Raw genomic sequence first — 17,141 nt, 5'->3', positions numbered from 1 at the left:
TGCGGTATGGTTTGGCCTGGGATAGTGCGGTATGGTTTGGCCTGGGATAGTGCGGTATGGTTTGGCCTGGGATAGTGCGGTATGGTTTGGCCTGGGATAGTGCGGTATGGTTTGGCCTGGGATAGTGCGGTATGGTTTGGCCTGGGATAGTGCGGTATGGTTTGGCCTGGGATAGTGCGGTATGGTTTGGTTTCGTTGCATGCTTGGAGCCATCGATTTGTTTTGGTCAGTCATTTCTGATGCATTATGGGCATTAACTGTTCACACACATGCACTAGTGAACTCCTATCACGTCCCCCTTTCTTCCCTCCTCCATCCACTTTTTTCTCTCACCCCCCCATGTCTCACCCCCCCATGTCTCACCCCCCCATGTCTCAGCCCCCCCATGTCTCAGCCCCCCCATGTCTCAGCCCCCCCATGTCTCAGCCCCCCCATGTCTCAGCCCCCCATGTCTCAGCCCCCCCCATGTCTCAGCCCCCCCCATGTCTCAGCCCCCCCATGTCTCAGCCCCCCCATGTCTCAGCCCCCCCATGTCTCAGCCCCCCATGTCTCAGCCCCCCATGTCTCAGCCCCCCCATGTCTCAGCCCCCCATGTCTCAGCCCCCCCATGTCTCAGCCCCCCCATGTCTCAGACCCCCCATGTCTCAGACCCCCCATGTCTCAGACCCCCCATGTCTCAGACCCCCCATGTCTCAGCCCCACCATGTCTCAGCCCCACCATGTCTCAGCCCCACCATGTCTCAGCCCCACCATGTCTCAGCCCCACCATGTCTCAGCCCCACCATGTCTCAGCCCCACCATGTCTCAGCCCCACCATGTCTCAGCCCCACCATGTCTCAGCCCCCCCATGTCTCAGCCCCCCCATGTCTCAGCCCCCCCATGTCTCAGCCCCCCATGTCTCAGCCCCCCCATGTCTCAGCCCCCCATCTGTCTCCCTGGTTCCCATGAAAAGGATTCCTGAAGAGAGGAGGTTTGTTGTGGTTCTCAGGCCATGAGGGCTAGGTATTTAACATGAGGGCTAGGTATTTAACACGAGGGCTAGGTATTTAACACGAGGGCTAGGTATTTAACATGAGGGTTGGGTAGTTAGTCCCATCTGCCTGGGGGTATTAGTGAATAGAGAGAGACTCACACTGATCCCACAGGTATTACAGGAAGATCTGTGTGTTTGTGCGCGTTTGTATGATCTGCAGATGGTTCAGATAGAATCTCAGGAGTAACGAATCCAGTCACGGGATGTTATCATGGTTTAGTTCATGGTCTCAACAATTAAGTCAAGACCTTAAGTCGGTTTAAGTATAGTTAAGATTCTCTTATCTAGAGCGACTTACAATTAGTGTGATTAAAACAAGGAAGATCACCTTAACGTCAAGATTGTGAATTGATCAAATCTAATTGCATACAGTAGACCCAGCTCCAAGGAAAAATACTTTTTATGTGTACAAATTAGTGTTAAGTGTGTGTACTTGGCAAGTGAGGGAACATGTACAGGTAACTGCCAGAATAAAGGAAACACTTGAGTAAATGAGGGATACAAAGTATATTGAAAGCAGATGCTTCCACACAGGTGTGGTTCCTGAGTTAATTAAGCAATTATCATCCCATCATACTTTGGGTCATGTATAAAAATGCTGGGCAGCCCATTATTTTCCCATTATATTTTGGCTACAATGGCTGTGCCCCCATGGGATGACATCTACCCTATCCAAAGGGCACGAGTGATCACTGAATGCTTTGATGAGCATGAAAATGATGTAAACCATATGCCATGGCTGTCTCAGTCACCAGATCTCAACCCAAGAATAAGAATTTCCCCTAGAAGAATGTTGTCGTATCCCTCACCTAGAGTTCCAGACACTTGTAGCATCTATGCCAAGGTACATTGGCTCCATCCATCTTCCCATCAATTTTAACCATCTTCCCCGTCCCTGCTGAAGAAAAGCAGGCCCAAACCATGATGCTGCCACCACCATGTTTGACAGTGGGGATGGTGTGTTCAGGGTGATGAGCAGTGTTGCTTTTACGCCAAATATAACGTTTTGCATTGTTGCCAAAAAAGTTCAATTTTGGTTTCATCTGACCAGAGCACCTTCTTCCACATGTTTGGTGTGTCTCCCAGGTGGCTTGTGGCAAACTTTAAACGACACTTTTTTTTTTTTTCTTTTTATGGATATCTTTAAGAAATGGCTTTCTTCTTGCCACTCTTCCATAAAGGCCAGATTTGTGCAATATACGACTGATTGTTGTCTTATGGACAGAGTCTCCCACCTCAGCTGTAGATCTCTGCAGTTCATCCAGAGTGATCATGGGCCTCTTGGCTGCATCTCTGATCAGTCTTCTCCTTGTATGAGCTGAAAGTTTAGAGGGACGGCCAGGTCTTGGTAGATTTGCAGTGGTCTGATACTCCTTCCATTTCAATATTATCGCTTGCACAGTGCTCCTTGGGATGTTTAAAGCTTGGGAAATCTTTTTGTATCCAAAGCCGGCTTTAAACTTCTTCACAACAGTATCTCGGACCTGCCTGGTGTGTTCCTTGTTCTTCATGATGCTCTCTGCGCTTTTAACGGACCTCTGAGACTATCACAGTGCAGGTGCATTTATACGGAGACTTGATTACACACAGGTGGATTGTATTTATCATCATTAGTCATTTAGGTCAACATTGGATCATTCAGAGATGCTCACTGAACTTCTGGAGAGAGTTTGCTGCACTGAAAGTAAAGGGGCTGAATAATTTTGCACGCCCAATTTTTCAGTTTTTGATTTGTTAAAAAAGTTTGAAATATCCAGTAAATGTCGTTCCACTTCATGATTGTGTCCCACTTGTTGTTGATTCTTCACAAAAAAATAGTTTTATATCTTTATGTTTGAAGCCTGAAATGTGGCAAAAGGTCGCAAAGTTCAAGGGGGCCGAATACTTTCGCAAGGCACTGTATATATATGTATTAAATATACATTAGTATTCAGACCCTTTACTTAGCACCGTTGGCAGCAATTACAGCATTGAGTTTTCTTGGGTGTGACACTACAAGCTTGGCACACTTGTATTTGGGGAGTTTCTCCCATTCTTCTCTGCAGATCCTCTCAAGCTCTGTCAGGCTGGATGGGGAGTGTTGCTGCACAGCGATTTTCAGGTCTCTCCAGAGACGTTTGATCAGGTTCAAGTCCGGGCTCTGGCTGGGCCGCTCAAGGACATTGAGACTTGACCAGAAGCCACTCCTGTGTTGTCTTGGCTGTGTGCTTAGGGTCGTTGTCCTGTTGGAAGGTAAACCTTCGCCCTAGTCTGAGGTCCTGAGCGCTCTGGAGGTTTTCAGTAAGGATCGCCCTGTACTTTTCTCCATTCATCTTTGCCTCGATCCTGACTAGTCTCCAAGTCTCTGCCACTGAAAACCATCCACACAGCTTGATGCTGCCACCACCATGCTTCACTGTAGGGATGGGGCCAGGTTTCCTCCAGACGTGACACTTGGCATTCAGGCCAAAGAGTTCAATCTTGGTTTCATCAGACCAGAGAATCTTGTTTCTCATTGTCTGAGAGACTTTAGGTGCTTTTTGGCAAAAAAAGTGTGCCTTTTACTGAGGAGTGGCTTCCGTCTGGCCACTACCATAAAGGCCTGATTGGTAGAGTGCTGCAGAGATGGTTGTCCTTCTGGAAGGTTCTCCCATCTCCACAGAGGAACTCTAGTGCTCTATCAGAGTAATTATCGGGTTCTTGGTCACCTCCCTGACCAAGGCCCTTCTCCCCTGATTCCTCAGTTTGGCAGGGCGGCCAGCTATAGGGAGACTTGGTGATTCCAAACTTCTTCAGTTTAAGAATGGAGGCCACTGTGTTCTTGGGGACCTTCAATTCTGCAGAAATGTTTTGGTACCCTTCTCCAGATCTGTGCCTCGACACAATCCTGTCTCGGAGCTCTATGGACAATTCCTTTGACCTCATGGCTCATTGTTTTTGTTCTGACATACACTGTCAACTGTGGGACCTTATATAGACAGGTGTGTGCCATTCCAAATCATGTCCAATCAATTGAATTTACCACAGGTGGACTCCAATCAAGTTTTATAGAAACTTCTCAAAGATGATCAATGGAAACAGAATGCACCTGAGCTCAATTTCAACTCTCATAGCCAAGGATCTGAATACTTATGTAAATGAGGTATTTTTGTTTTAGCAAAAATGTTTAAAAATCTTTTTTTGCTTTGTCATTATGGGGTATTGTGTGTAGATTACTGTAATGTAATAAAATGTGGAAAGGGTCAAGGGGTCTGAATACTTTGTAGTGTACTACTGTAGGGAATAAGGTGCCATTTGGGACACAATCCGTCACTCTCCTGTTCTCGACCTCCTCACACTCTCCTGTTCTCGACCTCCTCACACTCTCCTGTTCTCGACCTCCTCACACTCTCCTGTTCTCGACCTCCTCACACTCTCCTGTTCTCGACCTCCTCACACTCTCCTGTTCTCGACCTCCTCACACTGTTTTGAACAACAGTGCTTTTATTCAGACATACAGACATGGTCAAGTCTCACTCTCATTTTCAAATCTTCATAAGACTCAGTTCTAAGATGAAGCTTAGACAAATATTTTCACAACATATTATTTTTAGAAAGCTTGGCATTGTGTTGGGTAAGGATCCTAAGGAGGTAAGACGTAACATTTAATATTTGTTTGTCTCTTTTCTCATTCTCTCTGTTTCTCTCTCTCCTCAGATTTTGTCACGGTCACCCTGTCCCTGCGCTTCGGTGACGTCGTCGTCACGGCGACAGAGTTCACCTTCTACGACTGTACTGCCGCCAAGCAGCTGTCTGGGAGCGTGCCGTGAGTTAACCTACCTCTCCATCTCTGTTACCCACTCTCGCTCTCTCCCTATCTCTTTCTCTCCCTCCCTCTGCTCTCTTTAGCACTCTCTCTCCCTATTTTACGTTCTCACAATTTTTCTCACTCGCTCTGGCTCTCTTTCTAGCCCTCTGTCTCGCTCGCTCTCTGTCTCGCTCGCTCTCTGTCTCGCTCGCTCTCTGTCTCGCTCGCTCTCTGTCTCGCTCGCTCTCTGTCTCGCTCGCTCTCTGTCTCGCTCGCTCGCTCTCTGTCTCGCTCGCTCGCTCTCTGTCTCGCTCGCTCGCTCTCTGTCTCGCTCGCTCGCTCTCTGTCTCGCTCGCTCGCTCTCTGTCTCTCTCGCTCGCTCTTTGGCTCGCTCTGGCTCTCTCTCTGGCTCGCTCTGGCTCTCTCTCTGGCTCGCTCTGGCTCTCTCTCTGGCTCGCTCTGGCTCTCTCTCTGGCTCGCTCTGGCTCTCTCTCTGGCTCGCTCTGGCTCTCTCTCTGGCTCGCTCTGGCTCTCTCTCTGGCTCGCTCTGGCTCTCTCTCTGGCTCGCTCTGGCTCTCTCTCTGGCTCGCTCTGGCTCTCTCTCTGGCTCTCTCTCTGGCTCGCTCTGGCTCTCTCTCTGGCTCGCTCGCTCTCTGGCTCTCTCGCGCTCGCTCTCTGGCTCTCTCGCGCTCGCTCTCTGTCTCGCTCGCGCTCGCTCTCTGTCTCGCTCGCGCTCGCTCTCTGTCTCGCTCGCGCTCGCTCTCTGTCTCGCTCGCGCTCGCTCTCTGGCTGGCTGGCTCGCGCTCTCTCTCTGGCTGGCTGGCTCGCGCTCTCTCTCTGGCTGGCTGGCTCGCGCTCTCTCTCTCTGGCTGGCTGGCTCGCGCTCTCTCTCTCTCTCTGGCTGGCTCGCGCTCTCTCTCTCTCTGGCTGGCTCGCTCGCGCTCTCTCTCTCTCTGGCTGGCTCGCTCGCGCTCTCTCTCTCTCTGGCTGGCTCGCTCGCGCTCTCTCTCTCTCTGGCTGGCTCGCTCGCGCTCTCTCTCTGGCTGGCTCGCTCGCGCTCTCTCTCTGGCTGGCTCGCTCGCGCTCTCTCTCTGGCTGGCTCGCTCGCTCTCTCTCTGGCTGGCTCGCTCGCGCGCTCTCTGGCTGGCTCGCACTCTCTCTGGCTGGCTCGCACTCTCTCTGGCTGGCTCTCTCGCGCACAGCTGGTGATCAAATTTTATTTCTCACATGTGCCGAATACAAGAGGTGTACACCTTAATGTGAAATGCTTACTTACAAGCCCTTAAATAACAATACAATTTTAAGAAAAAAATAATTATAATTAAGGAGCAACAATAAAATAACAGTAGCGAGGCTATATACAGGGGGTTCCGGTACATAGTCAATGTGAGTGGGCACCGGTTAGTCAAAGTAATTGAGGTAATATGTACAGTTGAAGTCGGAAGTTTACATACACCTTAGCCAAATACATTTAAACTCAGTTTTTCACAATTCTTGACATTTAATCCTAGTAAAAATGCCCTGTCTTTGGTCAGTTAGGATCACCACTTTATTTTAAGAATGTGAAATGTCAGATTAATAGTAGAGAGAATTATTTATTTCAGCTTTTATTTCTTTCATCGCATTCCCAGTGGGTCAGAAGTTTACATACACTCAATTACAGTGCCTTGCGAAAGTATTCGGCCCCCTTGAACTTTGCGACCTTTTGCCACATTTCAGGCTTCAAACATAAAGATATAAAACTGTATTTTTTTGTGAAGAATCAACAACAAGTGGGACACAATCATGAAGTGGAACGACATTTATTGGATATTTCAAACTTTTTTAACAAATCAAAAACTGAAAAATTGGGCGTGCAAAATTATTCAGCACCCTTAAGTTAATACTTTGTAGCGCCACCTTTTGCTGCGATTACAGCTGTAAGTCGCTTGGGGTATGTCTCTATCAGTTTTGCACATCGAGAGACTGAAATTTTTTCCCATTCCTCCTTGCAAAACAGCTCGAGCTCAGTGAGGTTGGATGGAGAGCATTTGTGAACAGCAGTTTTCAGTTCTTTCCACAGATTCTCAATTGGATTCAGGTCTGGACTTTGACTTGGCCATTCTAACACCTGGATATGTTTATTTTTGAACCATTCCATTGTAGATGTTGCTTTATGTTTTGGATCATTGTCTTGTTGGAAGACAAATCTCCGTCCCAGTCTCAGGTCTTTTGCAGACTCCATCAGGTTTTCTTCCAGAATGGTCCTGTATTTGGCTCCATCCATCTTCCCGTCAATTTTAACCATCTTCCCTGTTCCTGCTGAAGAAAAGCAGGCCCAAACCATGATGCTGCCACCACCATGTTTGACAGTGGGGATGGTGTGTTCAGCTGTGTTGCTTTTACGCCAAACATAACGTTTTGCATTGTTGTCAAAAAGTTCAATTTTGGTTTCATCTGACCAGAGCACCTTCTTCCACATGTTTGGTGTCTCCCAGGTGGCTTGTGGCAAACTTTAAACAACACTTTTTATGGATATCTTTAAGAAATGGCTTTCTTCTTGCCACTCAGATTTGTGCAATATACGACTGATTGTTGTCCTATGGACAGAGTCTCCCACCTCAGCTGTAGATCTCTGCAGTTCATCCAGAGTGATCATGGGCCTCTTGGCTGCATCTCTGATCAGTCTTCTCCTTGTATGAGCTGAAAGTTTAGAGGGACGGCCAGGTCTTGGTAGATTTGCAGTGGTCTGATACTCCTTCCATTTCAATAGTATCGCTTGCACAGTGCTCCTTGGGATGTTTAAAGCTTGGGAAATATTTTTGTATCCAAATCCGGCTTTAAACTTCTTCACAACAGTATCTCGGACCTGCCTGGTGTGTTCCTTGTTCTTCATGATGCTCTCTGCGCTTTTAATGGACCTCTGAGACTATCACAGTGCAGGTGCATTTATACGGAGACTTGATTACACACAGGTGGATTGTATTTATCATCATTAGTCATTTAGGTCAACATTGGATCATTCAGAGATCCTCACTGAACTTCTGGAGAGAGTTTGCTGCACTGAAAGTAAAGGGGCTGAATAATTTTGCACGCCCAATTTTTCAGTTTTTGATTTGTTAAAAAAGTTTGAAATATCCAATAAATGTCGTTCCACTTCATGATTGTGTCCCACTTGTTGTTGATTCTTCACAAAAAAATACAGTTTTATATCTTTATGTTTGAAGCCTGAAATGTGGCAAAAGGTCGCAAAGTTCAAGGGGGCCGAATACTTTCGCAAGGCACTGTAGTATTTGGTAGCATTGCCTTTTAAAATGTTTAACTTGGGTCAAACGTTTCAGGTAGCCTTCCACAAGCTTCCCACAATAAGTTGGGTGAATTTTGGCCCATTCCTCCTGACAGAGCTTGTGTAACTGAGTCAGGTTTGTAGGCCTCCTTGCTCACACACACTTTTTCAGTTCTGCCCACAAATTTTCTATAGGATTGAGTTCAGGGCTTTGTGATGGCCATTACCATTACCTGACTTTGTTGTCCTTCCTGACTGATGTCTTGAGATATTGCTTCAATGTATTCACATAACTGTCCCACCTCATGATGCCATCTATTTTGTGAAGTGCACCAGTCCCTCCTGCAACAAAGCACCCCCACAACATGATGCTGCCACACCCGTGCCTCACGGTTGGGATGGTGTTCTTGGGCTTGCAAGCCTTCCCCTTTTTCCACATAACGATGGTCATTATGACCAAACAGTTCTATTTTTGTTTCATCAGACCAGAGGACATTTCTCCGAAAAGTACAATCTTTGTCCCCATGTGTAGTTGCAAACTGTAGTCTGGCTTTTATGGCGGTTTTGTAGCAGTGGCTTCTTCCTTGCTGAGCGGCCTTTTAGGTTATGTCGATATCGGACTCGTTTTACTGTGGATATAGATACTTTTGTACCTGTTCCCTCCAGCATCACCACAGGGTCCTTTGCTGTTGTTCTGGGATTGATTTGCACTTTTCACACCAAAGTACATTCCTCTCTAGGAGACAGAACGCACTTCCTTCCTGAGCGGTATGACGGCTGTGTAGTTCCATGGAGTTTATACCTGAATACTATTGTTTGTACAGATGAACATGGTACCTTCAGGCGTTTGGATATTGCTCCCAAGGATGAACCAGACTTGTAGAGGTCTACAATATTTTTTTCTGAGGTCCTGGCTGATTTCTTTTGATTTTCCTGTGATGTCAAGCAAAGTAGCACTGAGTTTGAAGTTAGGCCTTGAAATACATCCTCAGGTACACCTCGAATTGACTCAAATGATGTCAATTAGCCCATCAGAAGCTTCTAAAGCCATAACATCATTTTCTGGAATTTTCCAAGCTGTTTAAAGGCACAGTCAACTTAGTGTAAGTACACTTCTGACCCACTTGAATTGTGATACAGTGAAATAATCTGGCAGTAAACAATTGTTGGTCAAATTACTTGTCATGCACAAAGTAGATGTCCTAACCGACTTGCCAAAACTATAGTTTTTTAACAAGAAATGGTTGAAAAACGAGTTTTAATGACTCCAACCTAAGTGTATGTAAACTTCCGACTTCAACTGTACATGTAGGTAGAGGTAAAATTACTATGCATTGATAATAAACAGAGTAGCAGCAGTGTAAAAAAGGGGCGGGGGTAGCCATTTGATTAACTGTTCAAGAGTCTTATGGCTTGAGGGTAGAAGCTGTTAAGAAACCTTTTTGAGCTAGACTTGGTCCTCCGGTACCGTTTCCCGTTCCTGTAGCAGAGAGAACAGTCTATGACTAGGGTGGCTGGAGTCCAAGGCAATGCTCTCGGTGGTGCAACTGTAGAACATTATGAGGATCTCAGGACCCATGCCAAATATTTTCAGTCTCCTGAGGGGAAATAGGTGTTATCGTGCCCTCTTCATGACTGTCTTGGTGTGTTTGGACACTAAGGAACTTGAAGCTCTCAACCTGCACCACTGCAGCCCCGTCGATGAGAATGGGGGCGTACTTGATCCTCCTTTTCCTGTAATCCACAATCATCTCCTTCATCTTGATCACGTTGAGGGAGAGGTTGTTATCCTGGCACCACACTGCCAGGTCTCTGACCTCCTCCCTATAGGCTGTCTCATCCTTGTCAGTGATCAGGCCACCGCTGTGTCGTTGGCAAACTTAATGATGGTGTTGGAGTCGTGCCTGGCCATGCAGTCATGGGTGAGCAGGGAGTACAGGAGGTGACTGAGCATGCACTCTTGAGGGGCACATGTGTTGAGGATCAGCGTGGCAGATGTGTTGTTACCTACCCTTACCACCTGGGGGCGGCCTGTCAGGAAGTCCAGGATCCAGTTGCAGTGGGAGGTGTGTAGTCCTAGGGTCCTTAGCTTAGTGAGGGCACTATGATGTTGAACTCTGAGCTGTAGTCAATGATTAGCATTATTTTTGTCCAGATGGGAAAGGTCAGTGTGGAGTGCAATAGAAACTGCATCTGGATTTGTTTGGGCGGTATGCAAATTGGAGTGGGTCTAGGGTTTCTGGGATGGTGTTGATGTGAGCCATTACCAGCGTTTCAAAGCACTTCATGGCTACCGACGTGAGTGCTACGGGTCGGTAGTCATTTAGGCAGGTTGCCTTTATGTTCTTGGGCACAGGGACTATGGTGGTCTGCTTGAAATATGTTGGTATTACAGACTCGGTCAGGGAGAGGTTGAAAATGTCAGTGTAGACACTTGCCAGTTGTTCAGCACATGCTCGAACTACACGTCCTGGTAATTTGTCTGGCCCTGCGTCCTTGTGAATGTTGACTTGTTTAAAGGCCTTACTCACATCAGCTACAGAGAGCGTGATCACACAGTCGTCCAGGACAGCTGATGCTCTCATTCATGCTTCAGTGTTGCTTGCCTCGAAGCGAGCATAGAAGTAATTTACATCGTCTGGTAGGTTTGTGTCACTGGGCAGCTTGCGGCTGTGCTTCCCTTTTTTAGTCCTCAATAGTTTGCAAGCCCTACCACATCCGGCAAGCGTCGGAGCCGTTGTAGTACGATTCAATCTTAGTTCTGTATTGCCTGTTTGATGGTTTGTCGGAGGGCATAGCGAGATATCTTATAAGCGTCCGTGTTAGAATCCTGCTCCTTGAAAGCGGCAGCTCTACCCTTTAGCTCAGTGCGGATGTTGCCTGTAATCCATGGCTTCTGGTTGTGGTATGTACGCACGATCACTGTGGGGATGACTTTATCTATGCACATATTCTGGAACATATTCCAGTCTGTGCTAGCAAAATAGTTCTGTACCTTAGCATCTGCGTCCTCTGACTACTTCCTTATTGAGCGAGTCACTGGTGCTTCCTGCTTTCGTTTTTGCTTGTAAGCAGGTAAATCGACCGCTACGACAAATATAGATGAAAACTATTTTGGTGAATAGTGTGGTCTACAGCTTATCATGAGATATTCTACCTCAGGCGAGCAAAACCTTGAGAATTCGTGCACCAGCTGTTTTTTACAAATAGACACAGACTGCCACCCCTTGTCTTACCGGAGGCAGCTGTTCTATCTTGCCGATGAAGCGAAAACCCTCCAGGTGTATGTTATCCATGTCGTTCAGCCACGACTCGGTGAAACATAAGATATTACAGTTTTTAATGTCTCGTTGGTAGGATATCCTTGATTGGAGCACATCCATTTTGTTATCCAATGATTGCGCGTTGGCTAGTTGGACTGATGGTAGAGGGGGTTTACTCACTCGCCTACGAATTCTCAGAAGTGGAATATCTGGCCATAGGAGTGCCTTGTCAAGCTATAATATCTTGTAATACCTTTATGAACTGCATCCATTTGGCTGTGTTAGCCATAGAGATGCATAGAGTGGACACTTGACCACTAAAGACTATGATTGCATGGGCAGTGACATATCTATGGTGTTTACACATGCACTCACTCAATTACCTTTCTCCTTTCCTTTCCTGGCACCTTGTTCAGAGCACTTCAATAAGGAACCCGCCAATTACATGACCCCTTTTTTACCACTTGTTCTAGATTGCCAGAAATTGGATTACCCCGTGTGCCAAGCTTGCTCTCCCTGTCCCCTCCTCCCGTTTCTCTCTCTCTCTCTCATTTCCTTTCTTTCATTTTATTTTCTAACAGCATTTCTGTTTCTTTCAATACCCTCTCCCTTTCTTTTTCTCTCCACCCTCTTACTCTCTCCTGCTCTCTTTCCCTATCTCTCTTATCCCAATCCCCCCTCTCTCTATTTCTCCTCCTAGTTGCCGCGGTTGTGTGTTGAGTCACTGGGGCTGCAACTGGTGTGTCCACCAGCACATCTGTACCCACAAGCCCGCCTGTGACGAGGGGGTTATCATCTATAACGAACACGTAAGTCACACTCACTGCGACAATGGTGAGTTAGCTCGAGATCGAAAGCATGTTGCACTTGAGGTCAAGACAGAAGAAAAGAGAGGAATGTTGCCCACACTCGCTATATCGTTCGCTGTAGAGTTTGGTCCACCTATTGCACCCTAGTGTGGCATGGTAAGTCTAGGCTGTTTGGGGCCAATCCATTGTAGATGGTTGATTGAAAGACAGTCTCTAACGTGGCAAAACAAAATTACACTTATTCTCACTGCACCTCATGTCCCAAAACAAACATCCAATATAACTAACGATCATCTCCATTTTGCCTGTGTCGCCAACCAAGTGCATAAGTTGTCATCATTGATGTTAATACTGGCAACTTATAGGAGACGTTTCACATCTGATTTGGGTTTTTCAGTCAACTTATGAGTTTGTTTATTTGATCAGTTTTCTTTAGTTTGTTTATTTCTGTCTCACCCTCTCCCCCATGTCTTCCCCCTTTACCCCCACCCTTCCACCACCCAGTTCAAACTCCCCACCCCGGCTCCTCCCACAACAGTGTCCCCAACAACCGTACCCCCGACAACTACAACAACAGCACCCCCTACAACTACCACAGCAACTATCGCCACAACTACATCAATCAAACCCCCTACCACCATAGCTACCGCCCTGGAGCCTATGACAACAACCCTGTCTACAACCACCACACCGGAGCCGACTACACTGCCCAACCCTGCTATGCCGACCGAGGCCCCCACTACTGCTATGCAGACCGAGGCCCCCACCATTCTTCCCCCTACAACGTTAGCCAAAGCTACAACGCCCATACCTGAGACCACCACTAGTGAGGCTGAGGAGCAAACAACTGCAGAAGAACTCGTTGCAGAGGCTGAAAGTGAAACTGTAGGCCCCGTGGTTACCCCTGGCAACGTGGAGCTTGCCGCGGAAACTGAGGTGGCAACGGTTATGACCAAAGACGGGCAGCCATCCGATGATCTCGCCACTCTAATCCCCCTGGCGTTCCCGCCCGAGACATCCCCATTGGAAGTGGTTACTGCACCCCCCCCTCAGGAACTGGACAAGGCTCTGAGTCTGGCGGAGCCCCCCATGGAGGTCCAGCCCACACCCGTCAGCTACCCTTTCCCAGCCCCCTTCCCCCTGGGGGAACCGGTCGACTCAGATCTCACCTTCCACCTGGACCTGACAGAGGCCCCCTCCCCACTCCCTCTAGACCACCTCCACCCCCTCCCCACCGACGCCGAGGGCCAGGGTGCCGAGCCGGAAGTGCTTCTCTGGCCCAGGGAGGAAGTGGAGGAGGAAGCTGAGGACATGGCGGTAGAGAACGACACATCCACCACGTTTTCGGCCACCAGCGTGCTGTCAGGGGACGGAGAGGCCGCCGACCACTTCCTTTCGGGCTCGGCTTACCCCCAGCTCCTGGACGCCGACTCAGAGCTGGACTACCAGTATGACTCATCCGACACCTTCCTGCCGGTGAGTTGGAAATTTGTCCGGAGCTTCAATGGCCACCATGCTTCCAGCTCTTAACTGGACGCGGCTCTAGACTCCCACTTCTGACACCAGTTGTCAGAATCACAGCTCTTCCCTTGTCCCATTGCTATTCCTCACCGTGTTTTGCTTTCGTTGTCGTTGTTGACATGGTTGACGTTGCTTTTGGAAATCAATTTGAAGAAATGGCTACGACAGCAAAGGCTGGAGCAGTTGTCTTTTCGTTAATGTTTTCATCTGTTTTATCATTTGACAGGCCATTTTAACAGTAGTATTACATGAAGAAGCTTAGAACCACATTAATATGTATAATAGTCAATAGTTTATGGGTTGATGAGATAAACAGAAAATTGCGATGCCTTGGTTGGTTGGAGTGTGTCCTTGTGAATGTGTGCGTGTATTTATCTAACAGTGCTGTGTGTGTAGGGGGACTCAGGCTCCTATGTGAGTTGGGGCTCGTCTGCTTGCCCCTGTGTGGAGAAGGTCCAGGGTTCTCATCTGTTACCAGTCAGAGTGGCGAGGAAGATCACACTATTCGCCAGAAACCTCCACCTGTACCAGGTAACACATGCACTCAGTCACACACACACCACCTGGGTGTCTACACTATGGTCGAGGACAACTGCAGGATTCAGGAACTGTAAAGAAAAACAATGCATTTGATTATTTTGTAACCTGGTCCAATGTGCGTGTGCAGGACACAGACCTGGACTACGAGTGTGTGTTGGTGATCGAGGGGCAGACGGTGGTGGTAGACGCCTATGTGGAAATGGATGAGATGAACCCGTCTCTCTTTGACATCACCTGTCAGCTGCACCAGGTCAGACTATCACATTCTACTCACTGACAGTTTTTGTGGACACTTTAGTACTCAATTCAAGTTTCAGTGAAAACTTTAACAACTCTACTTCTCGCTGCAGTATTCCTACTCCGCTCCAGTGGATGAGTACAACGCCATGGTGTACGTAAAGAGGCGGGACACCTTCCACGTGGACAGCTCTCATGACCTGTACGGTGAGTCCCAGACCCATAGTGCTGGGGAACAGCTGCTGCCAGCCCAGACAGCTGTGTTGTTGCTCTCGGCCATAACAATGTTTTTCTTCTAGGCGTCTGTATCAGACATATGGCATATTGTCCCAAGAGAATGTTCTCACCTTTTCACTCCCTTCCCCAAGGACACGGATAACACAAGTGTGATTAGTTTACACGCAGAGCATTCTGTTTTCTATGAGTTTCTCTCTCTCTCTCCCTCAATGACTGTATTATCTCTCTCTCTCTCTCTCCCTCTATGACTGTATTCTCTCTCTCTTTCGCTCCCTCAATGACTGTATTCTCTCTCCCTCAATGACTGTTCTCTCTCTTTCTCTCTCCCTCAATGACTGTATTGTCTCTCTCTCTCCCTCAATGACCATATTGTCTCTCTCTCTCTCTCTCTCTCTCTCTCCCTCAATGACTGTATTATCTCTCTCTCGCAATGACTGTTCTCTCTCGCTCCCTCAATGACTGTATTTTCTCTCGCTCCCTCAATGACTGTATTTTCTCTCTCTCGCTCGCTCCCTCAATGACTATTTCCTCTCTCTCTCTCTCTCTCGCTCTCTCCCTCAATGACTGTACAGTGCCTTGCGAAAGTATTCGGCCCCCTTGAACTTTGCGACCTTTTGCCACATTTCAGGCTTCAAACATAAAGATATAAAACTGTATTTTTTTGTGAAGAATCAACAACAAGTGGGACACAATCATGAAGTGGAACGACATTTATTGGATATTTCAAACTTTTTTAACAAATCAAAAACTGAAAAATTGGGCGTGCAAAATTATTCAGCCCCCTTAAGTTAATACTTTGTAGCGCCACCTTTTGCTGCGATTACAGCTGTAAGTCGCTTGGGGTATGTCTCTATCAGTTTTGCACATCGAGAGACTGACATTTTTTCCCATTCCTCCTTGCAAAACAGCTCGACCTCAGTGAGGTTGGATGGAGAGCATTTGTGAACAGCAGTTTTCAGTTCTTTCCACAGATTCTCGATTGGATTCAGGTCTGGACTTTGACTTGGCCATTCTAACACCTAGATATGTTTATTTTTGAACCATTCCATTGTAGATGTTGCTTTATGTTTTGGATCATTGTCTTGTTGGAAGACAAATCTCCGTCCCAGTCTCAGGTCTTTTACAGACTCCATCAGGTTTTCTTCCAGAATGGTCCTGTATTTGGCTCCATCCATCTTCACATCAATTTTAACCATCTTCCCTGTCCCTGCTGAAGAAAAGCAGGCCCAAACCATGATGCTGCCACCACCATGTTTGACAGTGGGGATGGTGTGTTCAGCTGTGTTGCTTTTACGCCAAACATAACGTTTTGCATTGTTGCCAAAAAGTTCAATTTTGGTTTCATCTGACCAGAGCATCTTCTTCCACATGTTTGGTGTGTCTCCCAGGTGGCTTGTGGCAAACTTTAAACGACACTTTTTATGGATATCTTTAAGAAATGGCTTTCTTCTTGCCACTCTTCCATAAAGGCCAGATTTGTGCAATATACGACTGATTGTTGTCCTATGGACAGAGTCTCCCACCTCAGCTGTAGATCTCTGCAGTTCATCCAGAGTGATCATGGGCCTCTTGGCTGCATCTCTTTATGTTTGAAGCCTGAAATGTGGCAAAAGGTCGCAAAGTTCAAGGGGGCCGAATACTTTCGCAAGGCACTGTATTTTCTCTCTCTCTCCCTCAATGACTTATCTATCTCTCTCTCAATTCAATTCAATTCAATTCAAGGGCTTTATTGGCATGGGAAACATGTGTTAACATTGCCAAAGCAAGTGAGGTAGACAACATACAAAGTGAATATTTAAAGTGAAAAACAACAAACATTAACAGTAAACATTACACATACAGAGGTTTCAAAACAGCAAAGACATTACAAATGTCATATTATATATATATATATATATATACAGTGTTTTAACAATGTACAAAATGGTTAAAGGACACAAGATAAAATAAATAAGCATAAATATGGGTTGTATTTACAATGGTGTGTGTTCTTCACTGGTTGCCCTTTTCTCGTGGCAACAGGTCACAAATCTTGCTGCTGTGATGGCACACTGTGGAATTTCACCCAGTAGATATGGGAGTTTTTCAAATTTGGATTTGTTTTCGAATTCTTTGTGGATCTGTGTAATCTGAGGGAAATATGTATCTCTAATATGGTCATACATTGGGCAGGAGGTTAGGAAGTGCAGCTCAGTTTCCACCTCATTTTGTGGGCAGTGAGCACATAGCCTGTCTTCTCTTGAGAGCCATGTCTGCCTACAGCGGCCTTTCTCAATCGCAAGGCTATGCTCACTGAGTCTGTACATAGTCAAAGCTTTCCTTAATTTTGGGTCAGTCACAGTGGTCAGGTATTCTGCCGCTGTGTACTCTCTGTTTAGGGCCAAATAGCATTCTAGTTTGCTCTGTTTTTTTGTTAATTCTTTCCAATGTGTCAAGTAATTATCTTTTTGTTTTCTCATGATTTGGTTGG

General features: G+C 46.8%; 1 protein-coding gene across 2 annotated transcripts in view; it reads left to right on the top strand.

Annotated features, from left to right (window-relative positions):
* Nucleotides 1–17,141, top strand: part of LOC110529031 (plexin-B1) — a 176,750-nt gene that overhangs the window by 119,329 nt on the left and 40,280 nt on the right. For both annotated transcript variants that reach the window (XR_016497436.1, XM_036984099.2), the window contains exons 10-15: nucleotides 4,709–4,817; nucleotides 12,028–12,136; nucleotides 12,641–13,612; nucleotides 14,054–14,188; nucleotides 14,325–14,447; nucleotides 14,548–14,641. Coding sequence is in view for 1 of the 2 variants with exons in the window: in XM_036984099.2 (XP_036839994.2) it covers nucleotides 4,709–4,817; nucleotides 12,028–12,136; nucleotides 12,641–13,612; nucleotides 14,054–14,188; nucleotides 14,325–14,447; nucleotides 14,548–14,641 (1,542 nt within the window). In the remaining variant the exon portion in view is untranslated. The remainder of the gene's footprint in view (nucleotides 1–4,708; nucleotides 4,818–12,027; nucleotides 12,137–12,640; nucleotides 13,613–14,053; nucleotides 14,189–14,324; nucleotides 14,448–14,547; nucleotides 14,642–17,141) is intronic.

Source organism: Oncorhynchus mykiss, chromosome 7 (genome assembly GCF_057628025.1).
Source record: "Oncorhynchus mykiss isolate SJ-2025 chromosome 7, ASM5762802v1, whole genome shotgun sequence".
NCBI lineage: Eukaryota > Metazoa > Chordata > Actinopteri > Salmoniformes > Salmonidae > Oncorhynchus > Oncorhynchus mykiss.
Note: the sequence above shows the minus strand (reverse complement) of the source record. Positions and strands in the feature narration are given on the sequence as shown.